The sequence below is a fragment of the Ambystoma mexicanum genome, chromosome 1p, assembly GCF_040938575.1.
Source record: "Ambystoma mexicanum isolate Mex_15411 chromosome 1p, UKY_AmexF1_1, whole genome shotgun sequence".
Lineage (NCBI taxonomy): Eukaryota > Metazoa > Chordata > Amphibia > Caudata > Ambystomatidae > Ambystoma > Ambystoma mexicanum.
The window spans coordinates 1,288,553,529-1,288,571,687 of record NC_090921.1 but is presented as its reverse complement, the minus strand read 5'-3'; the positions used below and the strand labels follow the sequence as shown (position 1 = coordinate 1,288,571,687).

At 47.9% G+C, this 18,159-nt stretch overlaps 1 protein-coding gene across 1 annotated transcript in view; it reads left to right on the top strand.

Annotated features, from left to right (window-relative positions):
• SPIB (Spi-B transcription factor) overlaps nucleotides 1-12,966 on the top strand; it is a 42,938-nt gene extending 29,972 nt beyond the window's left edge. The window contains exons 3-6 of the mRNA XM_069605331.1: nucleotides 1,433-1,520; nucleotides 2,040-2,233; nucleotides 9,614-9,782; nucleotides 12,342-12,966. Of these exons, the coding sequence (XP_069461432.1) occupies nucleotides 1,433-1,520; nucleotides 2,040-2,233; nucleotides 9,614-9,782; nucleotides 12,342-12,655 (765 nt within the window). The 3' untranslated portion in view covers nucleotides 12,656-12,966. The remainder of the gene's footprint in view (nucleotides 1-1,432; nucleotides 1,521-2,039; nucleotides 2,234-9,613; nucleotides 9,783-12,341) is intronic.
• Nucleotides 12,967-18,159: the final 5,193 nt, after the last annotated feature.

Sequence of the window (18,159 nt, the reverse complement as noted above, 5' to 3'; positions counted from 1 at the left end):
ATTAGCAAACCTGGATTGGCGTGGAGTTCGAGACGTGCTTTTATTTTAAATTTTAATTGTTTACTTTCTAGGTCTGGCAGTCCTGGGGTTCCCTTTAACTATATAATTATTCCCAAAATGTACCATGCACCTTTGTACTGATCAAGCACCCTCCAAAAGGAATGGGGCGTGTAAGGCATTGGATGACCTGAAAGAACAATAAGGGGGGGGTCTGAGCTTGACCTTCTAAAAGAGTGTGATTGCAGAAGGCCCTGGAGACCGGGCCTTGGCACCCACAGAGTTATCGTTCAATAAAGCCTGACAAGGATCCAATGATTTGGCAGTAGTGGTGATACGTGCGGCACATCCAATGTGGTTCTGTTAGCCAAAGTTCACATGGTATTTTACATGGCTACTTGGTCCAGTGGAGGTTACAGGTGTTGGATCACATGGTTATACGGCTAGGTTTTCGGAATGTGTGATAGATTTGGTGCTATTGTGTGGCTGCATGGTCCAGTTTGGGGTAGATTGCATGGAATCGGGTGGCTGTAAGACTTTACAATAGGTTGATATTGTTTGTCTGCATGGTTGTGTTTGAGTTTGATTGTTTTCTATTTAGCCTTTGGCTACATTTTGACATATTGTGTAGTATTATTTGGCTGTATGATTGAGTTTGTGGTAGAAGCCAAGATCTTATTTGGCTGTATGGTTGAGTTTGGGGTAGAAGCTGGCCTATAATTTGGCTGTATGATTGAGTTTGTGGTAGAAGCCAGGATATTATTTGGCTGTATGGTTGAGTTTGGGGTAGAAGTCGGGATTTTATTTGGCTGTATGGTTGAGTTTGGGTTAGAAGCCCGGATATTATTTGGCTGTATGGTTGAGTTTGGGGTAGAAGCCAGGATATTATTTGTCTGTATGGTTGAGTTTGTAGTTGGTTGATAATATGTGTTTACATGGTTGACTTTGAAGTCGGTTGTTCAGTGTTATTAGACTGTATGGTTGAGATTGGGTTAGGTTGTTCAGAATGTCACATGGCTGTCTGATTGAATTGACCATAGTTTGCGTGGCATTATTTGTATATATGGCAGAGCTTGCTGTAGACTGTGTGACGTTATGTGGCTGCGTGCTCAAGACTGCGTTTGATTGCTGAGTTTGTCACACTGGTCCAGCGGTGAGCTTGGGGAAGGTTTTTTGTCATTGTTGATTGCATGGTTGACATTGTTATAAATTGCTTAGCATCATTCAGCAGTGGGCAGTGAGTTTGCATATAGGCTTCGTAACCAGCCAATCCTGCTAGCTTGATGGCGTGCTTGCGTCACTGCGCTCCTGGAGCTCTAGCACTGCTGAGCTGGAGCTCCGGAGCTCCAGGATAGTGTGGGCGTCTGGCAAGGTGGACTGGAAGAGTCCATGTGAGTGTTCTCTGGTTAATGGGGCTCTCTCACTCTCCCCACAGTACTCAGATGGCATGCTCTGTGACCTGGACTCTATCAGCAAACAAGTCGGCAGCTTCTCTTACCTCTCGCTTCCGGACACGCAAACAGGTAAGAGCAGTTACCTCTCTCCCTTCAGTGAGCACAGCATACTGGGCCAATATGACTGACTGACGCAGGCACGCACGCCCTTTTCAATAGCATAAAGCAAACTATACAAACTGATACAGACAGGAAGAGGAAAAGAGAAGTACAGGTATACAGACAGGCACAGACAGTTATGCTGGTCTCTTTGAGCCAATCACGTACGTTAATGGTCTCACAACTTGCCATCTTCCCATTATTCACTCACACCACTGCCTGGGTGCTCATGTTATCTAAAGCCCTGGAGAATAGCTGGTTAACGCCCCTGCCCTGGCACAGATTCGGCCTCACATTTTTGCCTTGATCTACACACTGTCTCATTTATTTCCCCAGCCCCCCTATAGCCTCACACAGCTCTCCGCGGCACTGGCATGGCCTTACACCATTTGCTTGTCACTGATAGGGTAGGACACTAGTGGTTTGTCACAGGCCTGGTCTCACTCCTCTACCCGGGCAGGGTCTTAAAATCTGTGATGACTGTTTCAGATCTCCTGTGGAACTTGATGGAGCAGCAAGACCCCGGCTATGAATGGTATGAGAACGGGCAGCTCACCGCTTTGCAGAACGTGCAGGTGTCATACGTGCCGGGCGGCTACCCGGCATTCCCTCTGGACTCGGAGGCCGCAGACGTTGTTGCACAGGCCCTGTGTCCAATGCCCGAGGAGGACTATGAACCCCAGGTAAGGGCAAGTGTAAGTCCATGGCAGATAATGTGTAAGAGCAAGGGTCCGCGCACATGTCCATAGAGTGGTACACTAAAAGTGTCTGCCATTTTGTGGGCCCTCTAAGAGTGACTCTTTGCCCTGTGTGATTCCTGGGACTGCACTGTACGAAGCCAACAATATCAGCCAGGAGACTGGATCTTAGATTGCAGGTCAGCCTCTTGTATACGGCCACCAAGGCCGCCTTCAGGTCGGGCTAGTCACAGTCACAACCGCAACCACTACAACCAATTCACCTGCCACCTAAGTGCACTCCCAGTGCGTGGTCACAAATTAAGATAGACTGGCTCCTCGCCAACAAGGTTCCCCAACGGTCTCCTTTAGTTTCTTTCCCACTAACCACTCATAAAACAGACCTAAGCCTGAGCCCCCGCCCTCCCTCGGTTGCTTTCCCAAACACTGCACTCATGGGATATGAGAAAGTGACCTTCACCAGTAAAACATAATGTCTGCCCTCTGCATCTTCTCTCCAGTCCTAACCATATCAATCCCAGCCTCCCCTAGCAGTGCAGGAGGAGGCAGCAGCCCCTGGTGCCCACTCTGTCCCAGTTACTTGCTGTGATGAGTGATGGGAACCCCTCCACATACTCGGGGATCCGGAGGGCACTTTTCACAGTGAGATCTCAGTGCGGCCTCCTAACGGCACACCTCAGGCCTCTTATCGTCTATTCTGTGAATCTTCCACTATATCTTGGCATGGAGCTTCTCCCCGGAATTCCCACCTGGAATTTCTGATCATTAATTACCTAGCCTTGATAAAAAAAACCTGAGGTTCAAACACGTGTTGGATACACTAAGAATAAACACCACCATTAAACCTTATCCAACCAAGTCTCAGACTCATCGATGAGGATTAGATATTGATCTAAATACTTGCGAGTACACTGCGCGATTGTGAAGGGTCTCCAACCACTCCTCCATGGTTACCTTCCAGGACAGGGGGGCACTGTCCTAAGAGACACCAGCACGCGTGGCAGTGTGCAGTTCTAATGATCGAACAGGCGCGGGAAGGCCGCACCTCCAGTGCTCCGAACCTATACACTTTTCACAGTAGCAACACACAACCAGAACGGGAAGCAGCTGCACTGTCTGCAGCCACTACACAGCTGTGAGGGCACATTCACAAGGGTCCCTCAAAAAATGTTCTGTTTGTTCTGGCCTCCAAATAGCTGATGTCCTAACACCTAGAACAACAGACCCACTGCTTCATTCTAGTAGTCAGTAGTACATAATCAAAATTCAGAATTTAAAAATTCCACCAAATGGGCAACATCATTCCATATTACATTAAAACAGTAAAACATACATAAAAATCAGCTCAAGGCTCCAAAAACAATGTACACAGTAAAAAATACAAAACATGAACAGTCAAATCATCAATGGCAGCCAAATGGGTACAATTTAAATAGAAAATGTGAACAGCGCTTACTCGACCACTGAGAGCCTATAATCCCTAATCCTCATTAAAACAAGGACCAGCATAGTCCAAAGCCATTCAATCCTCATTAACACTAGGACCAGCATAGTACAAAGCCATTCAATCCTCATTAAAACTAGGACCAGCATAGTCCAAAGCCATTCAATCCTCATTAAAACTAGGACCAGCATAGTCCAAAGCCATTCAATCCCCATTAACACTAGGACCAGCATAGCCCAAAGGCATTCAACTAGGACAAGCATAGTCCAAAGCCATTCAATCCTCATTAAACCTAGGACCAGCATAGTCCAAAGCCATTCAATCCCCATTAACACTAGGACCAGCATAGTCCAAAGGCATTCAACTAGGACCAGCATAGTCCAAAGCATTTCAATCCTCATTAAAACTAGGACCAGCATAGTCCACAGGCATTCAATCCTCATTAAAACTAGGACCAGCATATACAAAGCCATTCAATGCTCATTAAAACTCAGACCAGCATAGTCCAAAGCCATTCAATCCCCATTAACACTAGGACCAGCATAGTCCAAAGGCATTCAACTAGGACCAGCATAGTCCAAAGCCATTCAATCCTCATTAAAACAAGGACCAGCATAGTCCAAAGCCATTCAATCCTCATTAAAACTAGGACCAGCATAGTCCAAAGCCATTCAATGCTCATTAAAACTAGGACCAGCATAGTCCAAAGCCATTCAATCCTCATTAAAACTAGGACCAGCATAGTCCAAAGCCATTCAATGCTCATTAACACTAGGACCAGCATACTCCAAAGCCATTCAATCCTCATTAAAACTAGGACCAGCATAGTCCAAAGCCATTCAATGCTCATTAAAACTAGGACCAGCATAGTCCAAAGCCATTCAATCCTCATTACAACTAGGACCAGCATAGTCCAAAGCCATTCAATCCCCATTAACACTAGGACCAGCATAGTCCAAAGCCATTCAATCCTCATTAAAACTAGGCCCGGCATAGTCCAAAGCCATTCGATCCTCATTAAAACTAGGACCAGCATAGTCCAAAGCCATTCAATCCTCATTACAACTAGGACCAGCATAGTCCAAAGCCATTCAATCCCCATTAACACTAGGACCAGCATAGTCCAAAGCCATTCAATCCTCATTAAAACTAGGCCCGGCATAGTCCAAAGCCATTCGATCCTCATTAAAACTAGGACCAGCATAGTCCAAAGCCATTCAATCCTCATTAACACTAGGACCAGCATAGTCCAAAGCCATTCAATCCTCATTAACACTAGGACCAGCATAGTCCAAAGCCATTTAATCCTCATTAAAACTAGAACCAGCATAGTCCAAATGCGTTCAATGCTCATTAAAACTAGGACCAGCATAGTCCAAATGCATTCAATTCTCATTAAAACTAGGACCAGCATAGTCCAAAGCCATTCGATCCTCATTAAAACTAGGACCCGCATAGTCCAAAGCCATTCAATACTCATTAAAACTTGGACCAGCATAGTCCAAGGGCATTCGCCAGCAACAGATGCCAATAGGCTCCTCCACACTGTCTAAAATGGGGAATCTTTACAAGTGGGATTACATGTTTTCAGCGCGGAAGGTCATACCAAGGGCAAAAAAACAGAGCCTGCATATTCAACTCTAGTGAGGTATTATCACACTTAGTGAGATTCCTTCTGATTTTTCCAATGTATTCTGTTAGCCGCGAAGGAAAACTGATTGAATCGCAATTTTATTATTAGCTTCCTTGTCACTTTATTATAGACACAAAACCACTAAAATTAATTACTAAAATGTAAATGTATGAATGGCAGGATTGCCCTTATCGTTTATCGTCCTCGTTTAGTTCTGCCTGGATTAATACCTTCTTTTCAAAGACGATCTAGACTCACTTTCTTTTGGGATGGCAGTGCAGAGAGTGGGTTCTTGGTGAGGTTGCAGTCGCCATGAGTGTGCAGGGCTTTATGAAGGTAGCTAGCCCAGCTAGAGGTTACCCTCTTCTCTAGGTTGAGTAAGCCTTGACGTACGTGCAGATCGAGAGCCATAAAGAAATGAGGGCGGCTTGCAGTTGATCGGTTAGTGGCGGAATGCCGATTTCACGATATGAAAGCTCTGTGGCTGTTGCCGTGGAGACACACAACAGGGAGCGCAGATACTGCAATAGGAAGCGAGTGAGATATTGCCAAAACTCCAGCTCCATAGCGGGTAATACCACCCGACTTTGCCTGATATGCCTTAATTGTTGCGGGCACTGCTCTGCCTTCCATGATAAGAAGAGAAGTGCAATAACCCGGCATTAGATTTATTTAACGCAGTTCTTTTTTATCGACATGGACTGGCCAGGTGTTCGTGTTGTTGAATCTGATTCCTAGGTAATCAAACGTGTGTACTCTTTCCAAATGTCCCTTCTCGGCGGAGATCGCCATGTTTTCCTTCTTATTTCTATTAAAAACCATAAAAACTGACTTAGATCTATTCACTGTCCTGTCCCTGGACTTCATAAAATCTATGTAGGAGTTTGCAAGCTTTGGGAGTCCTGCCCAGTAGTACCACACCATCTGCATACCTCAGGCAGGGTGTTTTGCAACTTAGGAAGGATGGGATGTCGTCGGGGTTACTTGAAAGCGTATTCACCAGACCAGGAATATAAAGATTGAATAGCAGGGGGGGCCATAACACATCCCCGCAGACCCCCGCAGACCCCTCTACTGATCTGAAATGTACCTGTATGTTCTCCAGGCGGCCCATATGTGATAAAAGCCTCAGTATTAAAATATAGCTGCGTGCTGATGTCCAGGGGACCCCTGTGTTCAAATCTCGACGGTCTAACCACAGTGGAGGTCTGTTCACCTCATCGAATGCCATTGACAGGTCCTTCAATGTCAAATACAAGCCACCCTCTTTGACCTCATAGTATTTGTCAATGGCAAGGGATAGCTTTAGCCACTGTTCAGTGGTACTCATGCCGCATTGCCCTGCCTAGGGGATCAACAGCAGGTCATCCCACACCCCGCCTCTGTGACCTAAAGCACCACGCCTCACCTACTCACGGCCTCTTGCTTAGCACCAATACTGCAGCTCTCATCAGCCCAGGTGATCACGGATGACTAGTCAAGATAGCTCGAGCGAGAGACAGAGCCCAAATGTCTTCCTCTGACTGGACAGCAAAGCACCCATTGCAGGCAAAGACTTTGCACGTTTCTCACAAGGACTTTGTATCTCTACCACAGACAGTAAATGCCCGGTGAGGGGGTCAGATGACTTTTGCACCCACTAGGGTAGAGGTAACCCACATCTTGCCTGATTTTTAGACTACAACTCCGGCTATCCCTCATCGAGGACTGTGATGTCTAGAGCTAATCGGAGCTGCAGTCCAAAACATCCAGAGAGCCAAAAATGGCCGACCGCTGCACTACAGACATTTGTGTTTGCCTTCGTGGACACAGGTTGGAATCCCAGCAAGTCCACTCAGCCTTTCATGCTTCTTCATGCTAAAGAACGAGTACCATAGAGTTGAGTAGCAAGAAGCAGAGTCTCCACTGGAGTGCACGTGGGCGCAATAAATGCACGTTTATGTTAAATGCCCTCTTCTTCCAAAGGAACCAATTAGCTTCAGTGGTGCGTACTCCAGCTCAACAAGTCAGTCTATGGGGTACTAACTGAAGCCCGTCCACACCATCACTCAGCCTACCATAGAGGCATGTAGGCTGGCATTGCATGCCATCATGGGCTGTGCTTCGGTACGTACGGTACTCCTCGGCAAGGTAGTCTCAACGGAAGTACTGCTCTCATGGGCTACCAGCAATATTATTAAGAAAGGTGCCTAAGAGATGCGCAAGCCCAGGAGAGGGCATCATTGTGGCTTTGATTACATCTGGTAATCTCCATTACTCCAAGTCCCACTCTTACTCGTCACAGAGGCCAGTATCAAGGATACATGTATTTCCTCAGGAAGGGTCGAATATTTGCCAATTAGTAAGTAATGTTACCGTTAGTATTCTAGCGTTGCCCCCAAAGAGGCTATGTTCACACCTTATAAAGCAGGACACTGTAGGCCACAACAAGAATGTCACTCTCTTGCTCCAGCTCTCTCTCGCGCACTCTCTCTGGCGCTCGCGCTCTCTCTCTTTCTGTCACATGCGCCAGCTCTCGGTGGTTTCCTTGTGCTCTGCTGCCCTCGTGTGACAGTCTTTGGGAACTCCTTCCTGAAGGATGGTCTAAAAATAAATAACAGGGCCACTTTCCGTCAATCCAAGATTTTAAATGCTCATGAAGGTTTCAAGAGGTTAGTCACCATTTACATACACACTGTTTACTTTTAGGCCTCAGATTGGGCGCCGGATGACAAAACTGAGAATTCGGGAGTGTGAGTTTTGAGCGTCTAAACGAAGAAGAAAAAAACCTCAATGTTTGTTAAAGCGGCCTATCTGCCATTTCCTCAGTCCTGCCCTCTATGCAAAATGTTCTGATCATGGCATTTCTAGTGTGTGTCCAAAAACGTGTATAAGGATTTTAACTTATGAAAACAAAAACAAAAACAACACCCAGAAACAAAACTTAGAGGTATGTAAGGGGTACTCAAATACCATGTGGAAAATAAGGCCTCAATTCGTGTTTGCGCATGCAGTAAAAATGTGGCAGCGATTTCACTAGCACCACTTTCTTTGGTAATAACGGAATTACCGCCAATTTCACCACAATGCCGAATTCTGAGTGCGTAGGCAAAATTGAGAATTCACCTCAAGCAAAATTCTGCAGGTAATTCGTCTACTTTACCTAAAAAAAAATCTACGAAGCCATACGGAGTCCAAAAGTGGGGATTTACACAGCCATACAACCACTCCTAATCTCATAGTAATGCCACTGAGCCGGTGGCTGCAACGGCAAAGGATTGGATTGGATGCCGACTTATCGGAGTGTATTTGTTGTCGGATATCCCAGCCCAGAGGTGGCTATACGCCGTCGCATGGATATGCACCATGATTCTGTATCATTTTGGATATACCAGTGGGTCATAGCTACCACAGACAGAGAAACAGGCTCTTGCTAGCCCCGGACCTACAGGAAGCTCACAGCCTTACCCCAGCTTTAAAGATCTCTCAATATTACCTACTAAAGAGGCTATTTATTCATTTATTATTAATATGCATCCAGCCATTAAGGCTTTACACTTAAGACTTGAAGAAGCTATTTCTGCACAAACAATCTGTCCAGATTATACACACTTACAATACAAGACGTTTGGATTACAGTTCCTGGGACAAGGAAATTAAGAAACAATGACAATCACACCAGGTGACATTTAAAACCTTCAAAACGCCTGGGCATTGGGCTTACTAAGCTTCCAAAATCAAGCCTTGCAACTTGAGGTGACCAGCAACTTGGCCACACACTAACTGATGCTCTGCCTCGTTCATTGTATTGTTCCCCCTGTCTTCTGTCAGTTCCCTTCATCCCACCACTTGTACTGATCATGTAACTAAGTGTGCTTTTTGTAACAGCACCACGATGCCTCAGGGCTGCTGCGTGCTTTATAAAATGTTAATACATAATAATGATAATACAGCGACACCTACCAAGTCGATAATGTAATTGAACTAGCGCACGGAAAATGGAGACCATAGCACAGCTACTGGTGAAAATAGTGCCATGAAAGATAACTCGCCTAAAAGAGCGCTTGGGCAAGTGTAAGTACTTTCCCCAGAAGTTTTAGGGCTGCACTTTAGCAAATTATCCTCACATATAATATTCTTGGTTTGGAGTTGGGGGGGGGGGGCATGTCAATTGCTCAGCGCTATAGTCTACTCTTGCAGAGTGATGTTTGTGGTTTGTATACCCAGAAATGGACTGCAATTGTGAAGCGTCTCTTGTATGCATAGTCCGAGGAACTCTTGGTTAACCGCGCCCGCTTTACCTTACCAGGCGTACCCTCAGTATCCACAATACCAAGCCGGGATCACCATGAGCCACCACGGCTCGACGTTTTCAGAGGAGGAGGAATACCCGAACCGGGACAGCCCACTGCTCGAGGTGTCCGACAGCGAATCAGATGAGAACCTACCGCTCGGCGATTTGGGCGGCTGTGACCCAGGTAAGTGTGCAAGGCTTGATACGTGAAGTGGACGGGCTGTGCAATCGCATAGGGCGGATCCAAGTGCAGTGAGCACAATGGGTCCAGATGGGAGTTACATGAGTATTGGTCTCTGGGGAAAATAATTTAGAATGAATCCTAAACCTCTGGCATTGCTCTGGGCAACCCTCCAGACCATCGTTCTTCACCTGCCAAGCCGTTACAGAAAGGGAAAGACCATATGCAAATCAGGTGTGGTCCCTCCCCAAAAGGGGCCATCCAGCCCGAACTGTTAGGTCACATCCCTTCTGCACGAGACCACAACTAACCCAAGACATGTTTCAGTCTCTTTGGGAGTCATTCGTAAGGTGTAGTTTGGGTCTCGTCAGCCAGCAGGCTCGGGACCCACGTCTCCATGTAAATCGCAAGTCCTGGTGATTTCAAATAAACACAACATGTTGGTCCCAGGCCCTTTGGGTCAGTACCAGAGTTTGCACCATGTAGGCTGGTGAGTGTGGGACCAGCCGCAGAACTACACGCTGCTCGGTCCAGTTGCCGTGAGTCAGTCACACACGCAAGATGCGTAGTTTCAGCCAAGTCGGTATCAGACCTGCACACACAAAGGTCCAATGACTTTGTGTCAGTGCCCGAACCATAGACATGAAGGCCCATTGTCCCTGTTTGAGCGCTAGAACACCAGTCTACAGGGCGTGTGTCATTACTCCAATCCAAAGCTTTTAGCTCCACTGGGACAGGTTCAGTACCAGGACCCCCATCCGTGTGGGTGCATTCACAGTACTTCGTAATGGAACCGTGGGCTTGTAGGCCATTTAGTCCGGCGTTATGAGAACTACAAACATGTAGGCACGAAACAGTTATTAGAGCAGAAGCCACCAGCGTTTAGATGTCTGTCAATGTTAGAAACACAAGTTAGTTTGTTCATTGGTTGTGTGTAGGTTGACCAGACGTCCCGGTTTTGCGGTACTGTCCCGGTATTTGCACTTCCGTCCCGGGATCCTGAGACTTTTTTTAAGTTTAAAAACCGCATCCCGGGATTTGGGGATTGGGTGGCTACCATCCTGGTTTTTTGCCGGATATCAGGATTTTTGGCAAAAACCAGGATGGTAGCCATCCGATCCCCAAATCCCAGATGGGTTTTTTAAACTTAAAATAACCTCGGGACCCTGGCGCTGCAACATGACTCGGGACAAGCCACCCACATAGAAGTAGGACTACAGTTTCACCGCTGAAGCTGTAGTACTACTTCTATGTCAGTGGCCAGTACCGTGTTTTTATTTTTAAAACCCGGTCATCCTAACACACATCCGTAATAGGCCCGCAAGCATGAAGGCTCTTTGGCTATATTCTGGGACCTGAGCCCCAAACATGATGTCCAGTAGCCAGTCCTGTGCCAGTATCAGTATTGTGTAAGTCCACTGCCCGTGTTGTTGGGCCTGCAACCACAATTCTGTAGGTTCAGTGGATTTGTATAGCACTAAACCACAACCACGTCGATCCACAAGTCATGTCGTTATTAGAACCACAAGTGTGCAGGTCCTACGACCGTGTGTTGCCATCAGAACCAAGCTCTGCCATGTCCCATCACCCAGTGTAGATCCTCAATCGTGCAGGCCCAGGTGTCAGAACTTCTTGCAGAGCGGTCCAGTGCCCACGCGTCGGTACCAGAACTACATGTTTGTCAGCCCGCTGGCTATTTGAGAGCCATGTGCTTGCATTTAGCTGCCTCGCAAGGTGTCCATTGTGTGTCTTTATATTTCTGAATTCCTTTGGTGATGGAAGAACTTTGGGGAGTACTTGGTGTGCTTGAGTCCTCAGAGGCTCACTGGGCTGCTGTCATGCCTGCACCCGGTGCCTTTCCCCACCAAGACCCATTATAAACCTGGCCTTTCCACCCCTACCTTTCTCCTTCAGCCCCACCAAGTTCACCATGTGCACCCATCTTTCTCCTCAAGTATCCCAACTAGCCGTGAGTCACCCATTAGTGGCTATGGTGACTTTTCCTGGTACTCTACTCCTTCTCCTCATATGTCCCCTGCTGAGCCCGGCTCTCCCTCTTCTGTACCCTACTCTCATCCTGTACAACTTGGCTTCCTCCCTTCCTCCCTCTGCTGGTCTTGACTGTCCTTCGTCCTCTGCTGACCCCGGTGTGGTTCCCCTTTGACCTTTATTGACCCATGGCTCTCCTTCAACCCTGATGACCCCACCTCTCCCTCTACTGGTCCTTGCTCTACCCTTTTGACTGTGGCTCACTTCCGCCATCCTCTTACCACTAGCCGGGCCCTCCCGCGATCTAATGCAGACTCTTGCTGACCCCTACTCACCCTGTGTCTTCCTTGCCCAGTTTACCCTAGATGACCGTTTTGGGACAATGACCTGCCCTTTTCTTAGTCAGCATGGCCATCTGCTGCCCAGAGCTTCCCCCTGCTGACCCCAGCTCTCCCTCAATGTGCTCTCTGCTCACCACAGTTCTCCTCAGCTGCACCTCTGCCTCTTGTCAGCCTTGATGACCCCCCTGCTCTCTGCTTGCTGACCCCTTCTCTCTCTTTTTCCACTCTGCAGGAGTACGGAAGAAGGTCCGCCTCTACAGGTTCCTGCTGGAGCTCCTGCAGAGCGGGCAGATGAAGGAGTGCGTGTGGTGGCTGGACCAGGAGCGTGGCACCTTCCAGTTCTCCTCCAAGCACAAGGAGCTTCTGGCCCACCGTTGGGGGCAGCAGAAGGGAAACCGCAAGAAAATGACCTACCAGAAGATGGCGCGCGCATTGCGCAACTACGGCAAGACCGGCGAGATCCTGAAGGTCAAGAAGAAGCTCACCTACCAGTTCGACTGCCGGCTACTCGAGGGCAGGAAGGGAACTCCCAGGGTGCTCTCATAGCCTTCGAGGAACATTAGCGCCGGGGGGATGGACTGGTGCCCCCCTCCGCAGAACTGAACTTGTTTCTTTGATTGCTTTCGGCCTATGTCAAAACCGCCTGAAGTCTCGTCCCATAGGCATAGCCATACCTAGACAAACGGCTGGACAGAAGCAGACCATGCCACGTGGCCAGGGCCTAGGGGCAGTGGGGGCTGGAGAGCTCCAGGTAGCATGGCTGAACCCCAGCATCCAGCATTTGTGCCTAAGACCTTTCTCTGCCCACAGGAGCCTGGGCAATGTACATATGTAAATAAAAGGTGCCTTCATTGAAATGTCTTCCAAAGGGGCCGCTGGGAGTGGGAAGGGGAAGGCTGGGGGCCTGGTGGAGAGCTACAAGACAATTCTAGAAGGTAAAGGGAAGTTAAAGTCGACCCCAAAGTGCATTTGGGGAGTAAAATAAGGCAGCAGGGGCTGCTATGCGTCATCACTAGTGCCCCATCATGTAGTGCATGTGGCCGAGGCATGCACTTTGAGCTGTGCATGGGGGTCTATGCGCTACTGTAAATAGTATAGGACCCAGGGGGCATAATGGAGCTTGTATGGGACATACTTCCTGCCGTGCAACAGTAGCAGGCCGAGGGGACTCATCGAATGCAACTGGGAGCTGGGGCTGACTGTTTATCGGTATGGGACCAGGTGGCCTATTGGGCCGTGCTTGGCGCCCAGGCAGTGAGAATAGGGGTGATGGACTGCTGTCCTACAATATAAGGCTGAGGGTGCCCACAGAGCCCATTCTGGGGTTTACAACTGGTATAAGGCTGAGGGTGCCCACAGAGCCCATTCTGGGGTTTACAACTGGTATAAGGCTGAGGGTGCCCACAGAGCCCATTCTGGGGTTTACAACTGGCTGTCTTCCATTATAAGAACGAGGGGATCTCGCTTGACCCCAAATGGAAGAGGATGGCCGCTTTCTTACAGAGGTCCCACTCTGCAGCCCGTAAGGAGGCACACCCTTCTGCCCCAGTCACGATATGAGCCCAAGGGTCGCACGTTCTTTCTCCTGTGCACGGGGACTGGGTCTTCCAACCCTAGTGGAAATTCCTTGGGACCAGTTTACAATTGTTTCTCCTGTATCCACTCGTGGCCGTAAACCCCAACACCCATTTCCCAGGTGCTGCTGTGAATAGCTGGATCCGCGGCCATTGTCTCCATGGCAATTCAATAGATGCTTATTGTTGTCCCCGAGCTGGGTTGGACACATCCCTTGAGTGCTGGGCTTGTTTTATCAGCGTTCCATTGCAAAACAGCGTTTAAGAACTAGTGTTCTACTAACACTAGTGAGGCAGGAAAGCTGAAAAAAGGTGGCTTATACACAGGTATTTGCACTGAAACCGAGTTATTTGTGAATTATTTTAGGATTCTTAATTCTAGAGAGAACTGCCTGTATTACCCACACATGTTTCGCACCTCACACTGCACTTTCTCAAGGCTTAGGCAATGCATGTCTCACATGAATGTACGAGTCCAGAACGAGCTGGAGGTACAGGCTTTCCCGCGTTGTAGTTCACTATGCATGGAAAGAGTTGTTTTGCCCCGGCCCGTAAGCTTGATCAAGCCGAGCTGCGCAAACCTCTCCGCTCATATTGATCGAGGGATTTACAGCGCGCTACTGGACGAACTCAATCGTATCTATGCGCAGTTGACAAAAGAAAATTGACATGAATGGGTACTGGTATCAAGGACGATTTCCTAAAACAATGTAGTTATAGTCCCTCAACTTATTTAAACAAGTGGGTTTTCGGCATTTTCCGAAAACTGGAGAAACGACTGCAGTTTCCTAATCTCCCAAGGAAGACTGTTCCATAATTTGGGTCATAAACAGAAAATCTGCGGCCGCCTCTGTAAACACAGGAAGATGAAGGACTAGACAAAAGGGTCTTATCCTGTGATGGAAGTGCCCTTTTTGGCTGATGGAGATTCCATTGTTCTGTCATGTATGTGGGTGCCTGATTGTTCAGGCCCTTGTATATTGACTGCTGTTAAACCTTACAACTGCACCCGAAGAAACACGTGTCACCCCTCCAGGCAGTTCTCCTTAAAACCAGCATCCTGAAAATAGAACACACAACGATTTCAGACCAAATGATTGCTTTCCCACACTTGTCCAAAAACAGATACTCCAGTAAAAACCATTTGCAACTCTGGTGCAATGGCATTCCAAGGGTGTCTCATAACACAGAACGTATGCCTGACTCCCCCCTCCCCCCGCCACTCCCCCTCATCCCCACTGAAGGAAGTGTGTGGCCCCTGCGGCCTACTGCCTCACAGGGAAAGACGTGGCCCGTCCCACTGCACCACGACGTAGGAGCCAGCTGTGCGCACGCGCAGTGTGAGGCAGCTCTGCCTTTCTGTCTCACAGCTGACACAGTTGCTACGGCCACAGGCTGTACCTATATACAGCGGCCTGCGGTGCTGCCTCATAGTGGGCAGACACGGCCGCTGTGGGGGCTGTGGCGTGTTTTCCCGTGATATATTCACCATGCTGGGCTGCCTGGATGTGGACTATGGACTGCTGTCCCTGGGCACACACCCTGTCATTGAAGCCTGCATGGGAACTGCGGCCGGCTGTTCCAAAGTATTGGACCAAGGAGGACTGCCACACTGAGAGGGCACTGCGGCCAGCCTGTGCCTTGTGTTGGGGCCGAGGGTAGGGAGAAGGGTAACGCACTGCGGCCTGCTGTCTGCTGCCTCCATCTATGGTGTAGGGCCAGAGCTCAGAGGCAAAAGGCTGTGAGGGCAGTGGTAGGCCTGTGGCCTCGGGAGAAGGCCTTGAGTGATGGGGGAGAGTAGCGAGGAGGTGGGGACCTAGAGGTTTTACATTAAAATAAATGCAAATCTGGTGTGTGCAGATCACCTGGTCCCAAAAGAGACATAGGGAAATCGCTTGTTAATATATAGATAGCTGTAAAATGTTCATTTGTTCTGTTACAGGAAACGTGCCTTATTTCAAAATAAAATGAAACAGTAAGTGGTGTGTGTGCCTGGGTCGTGCGCTCGCTCTCTTTTGCATGTGCTGGCCCGCTGGACAGGGGCCTCTCTGTTCACGCTCCTGCCTCATTTGTGTGCATGCAAATCTGACTATGAGACCTCAGCCGCCAGAGGCGCGCTCCCTCCCCGCCGTGCAGGGAGGGGAGCGTGCACACACCTGCCTGCAGAGATCAGGTTAGTATAGGCCAGCCCCGGTCCCCCGGAGACTGCCGAGGCCTACTCGAGGACACCCAGGCCTCTTGCACAACACACAGAACCGTGAAACGTGGGGCCAAGTCCAAAAAGTGTTTACTGGTACAATTTCCGATTTTTATTTGTATACTGCAAGTCCCAGAATGCACTAGTTAAAGGAAAGCCTTTGACTGCTAATAGAAACAAACAAGGTGCCTAAATGACAATAGCTCTCAAGTGTCCCATCGCCCAATGGGAAAGAAAAAAGGACAACCCCTAGAATCCAAAGGAAATAAAAACAGGACTAGATGGCTTTCTCACTCATGGCCATGGAAAACGTGAGAGCTCATGATACATAAATACAACCAGGTTTACGTCCAGTCACGGCACCCCTCTCCCCCATGGGATGCACCTTCAGGGCGGGGTGGAAGGGTACATGTGTTGTGTGCATATGTAGTGTTCCAATGACACTGCTGTTGGCGTGTACTGAAAATGAGCTTTGCGTATTAGCAAGGAGAGTTCCCTCAGACCGTCTCACTAATTAGGGTCAAGTTGGTTGTGAAAAAGCATATTAAAGAAGCTGGTGAGAAAAGCCAGGAGTGTGGTGGCAGGATACATTTGAGGGTGGGAGGCAATGTTCCCTCTAATTATTTTTCTCTATGTGCAGAACTGGTTGGATGTTGTGCGCAATTTCTTTTCCATGTGCGCAACGGACTAATGAGGGAAGCCACTTTGTGAGCTACCGTTGCAGTAGTGAGTTTGGAAAGGAATTTCCTCATCCTAGCCAATGCAATTCTTTACAAATCTTACACTTTTTCCAAATGGTTAGGCTAAAATAAAATATGTCATATGTGATTATAGAGAAAACTCGTCAACCAGTCCAAGACGTCAACATCTGCCACAGTACCGTACAAACATACTTCTGTGAAATGTATGTTTTATGCCACTGGAAAATCACTCATGTGTATTACAAAACACAAATATCTGTTGGCATAACTGATGTGGCTGTCAGGAAATTCAGAGAGAATACAACATTTGTCGATGGATTAATCGCAATTAAAAGCAATGGGCCTCGTTACGAGGCTGGCAGTAGCCGTGCCTGTAATACAGGCACAGCTGGCGCCGGTATTCATTTTTTTCCCGGGCCCAGAAATGGGCAATTACCAGGTCATTGCGGCCTTGCCAGACCCGGTATTTGCCCATTCCTGGGCGCCGGAAAAGATTCTTGCCCATTCCCATCTGAGCCCCATAGGGCTCAATGGGAATGGGGTAGGCGGATGCACAGGCACTGTTATTAACGGCGCCTCTGCATCCGAAATGCTCTTCTCGCGGTGCCGGTACGGCCGCCAGGCCAGCCCTGCCGGCCGCAATGGCACCCGTGAGCAGAACTCGTAGTTTGCCGATCCGGGAACTACGGTACCGGCATGTTTACCGGTACCATAGTTCCCAGACCGGCAAATTTACGAGGCCCAATGTGTCAAATGCTGATAGGAGTTGAAGTGCCACTTTAATGAAGTCATTCAAGGGCCAGGAGAACATGCTTCTAATAATTTGTGTAAGGATGATAATTGCATCAGAATAACAGCTCCTCAGAATATGATGATCAAAGATTCCTGTGCCTCTGCTTACTATTCACATTACATTCTTCTGTGGGTAGTGATAACACCAGACTTACAGCTAAGACATATGCACCATCAATTTTTGCTCCCTACAAAAAGGAAAATGTGCCTAACATAAATGAGAAACAATGAACATATCATTGCTTAAACCCACAAAGCACCACTGATATTTTTTCGAATTAGTGACCAATACAACAGTGGCATAGGAAGGAATTCAACTCAAGAGGAAATTTAAGGGGAAAGAACATCTTTTAATGAATGAAATTATCCCTATTGGCAAAGCTAATTACTTGTTTACTCCCTGAAAAATCATTTGACTCCAAGAAGGGAGCAGAATCTGATTAGAGTCCTGCTTGTACCCCTACATGGGAAGTGAAATAACAGGGCACATAATAAAGTGTATAGTTTTGCCCACCCTCCCGCACGGCAGCCTAGGCACAATTAGACACAAGCCTTACTGAAGAAAATCACATATACATGCCTTTTAAGTTAATAGCATCAATTCATCAGAGATGCAATTGATTGAGTGCCTTCTTCTGTAATTCTTTGTGATCAGTTCAATAAGATGCACAGAGCTGCTAGAGCCAATACACACAGAACATATGGTTACATTGAAAAGCCCTCATCAGCTGAGCATAGAAATAAAAAGAAGGTGCTGTTGTCTAGATGGGTACTAGCGTTTCCTAT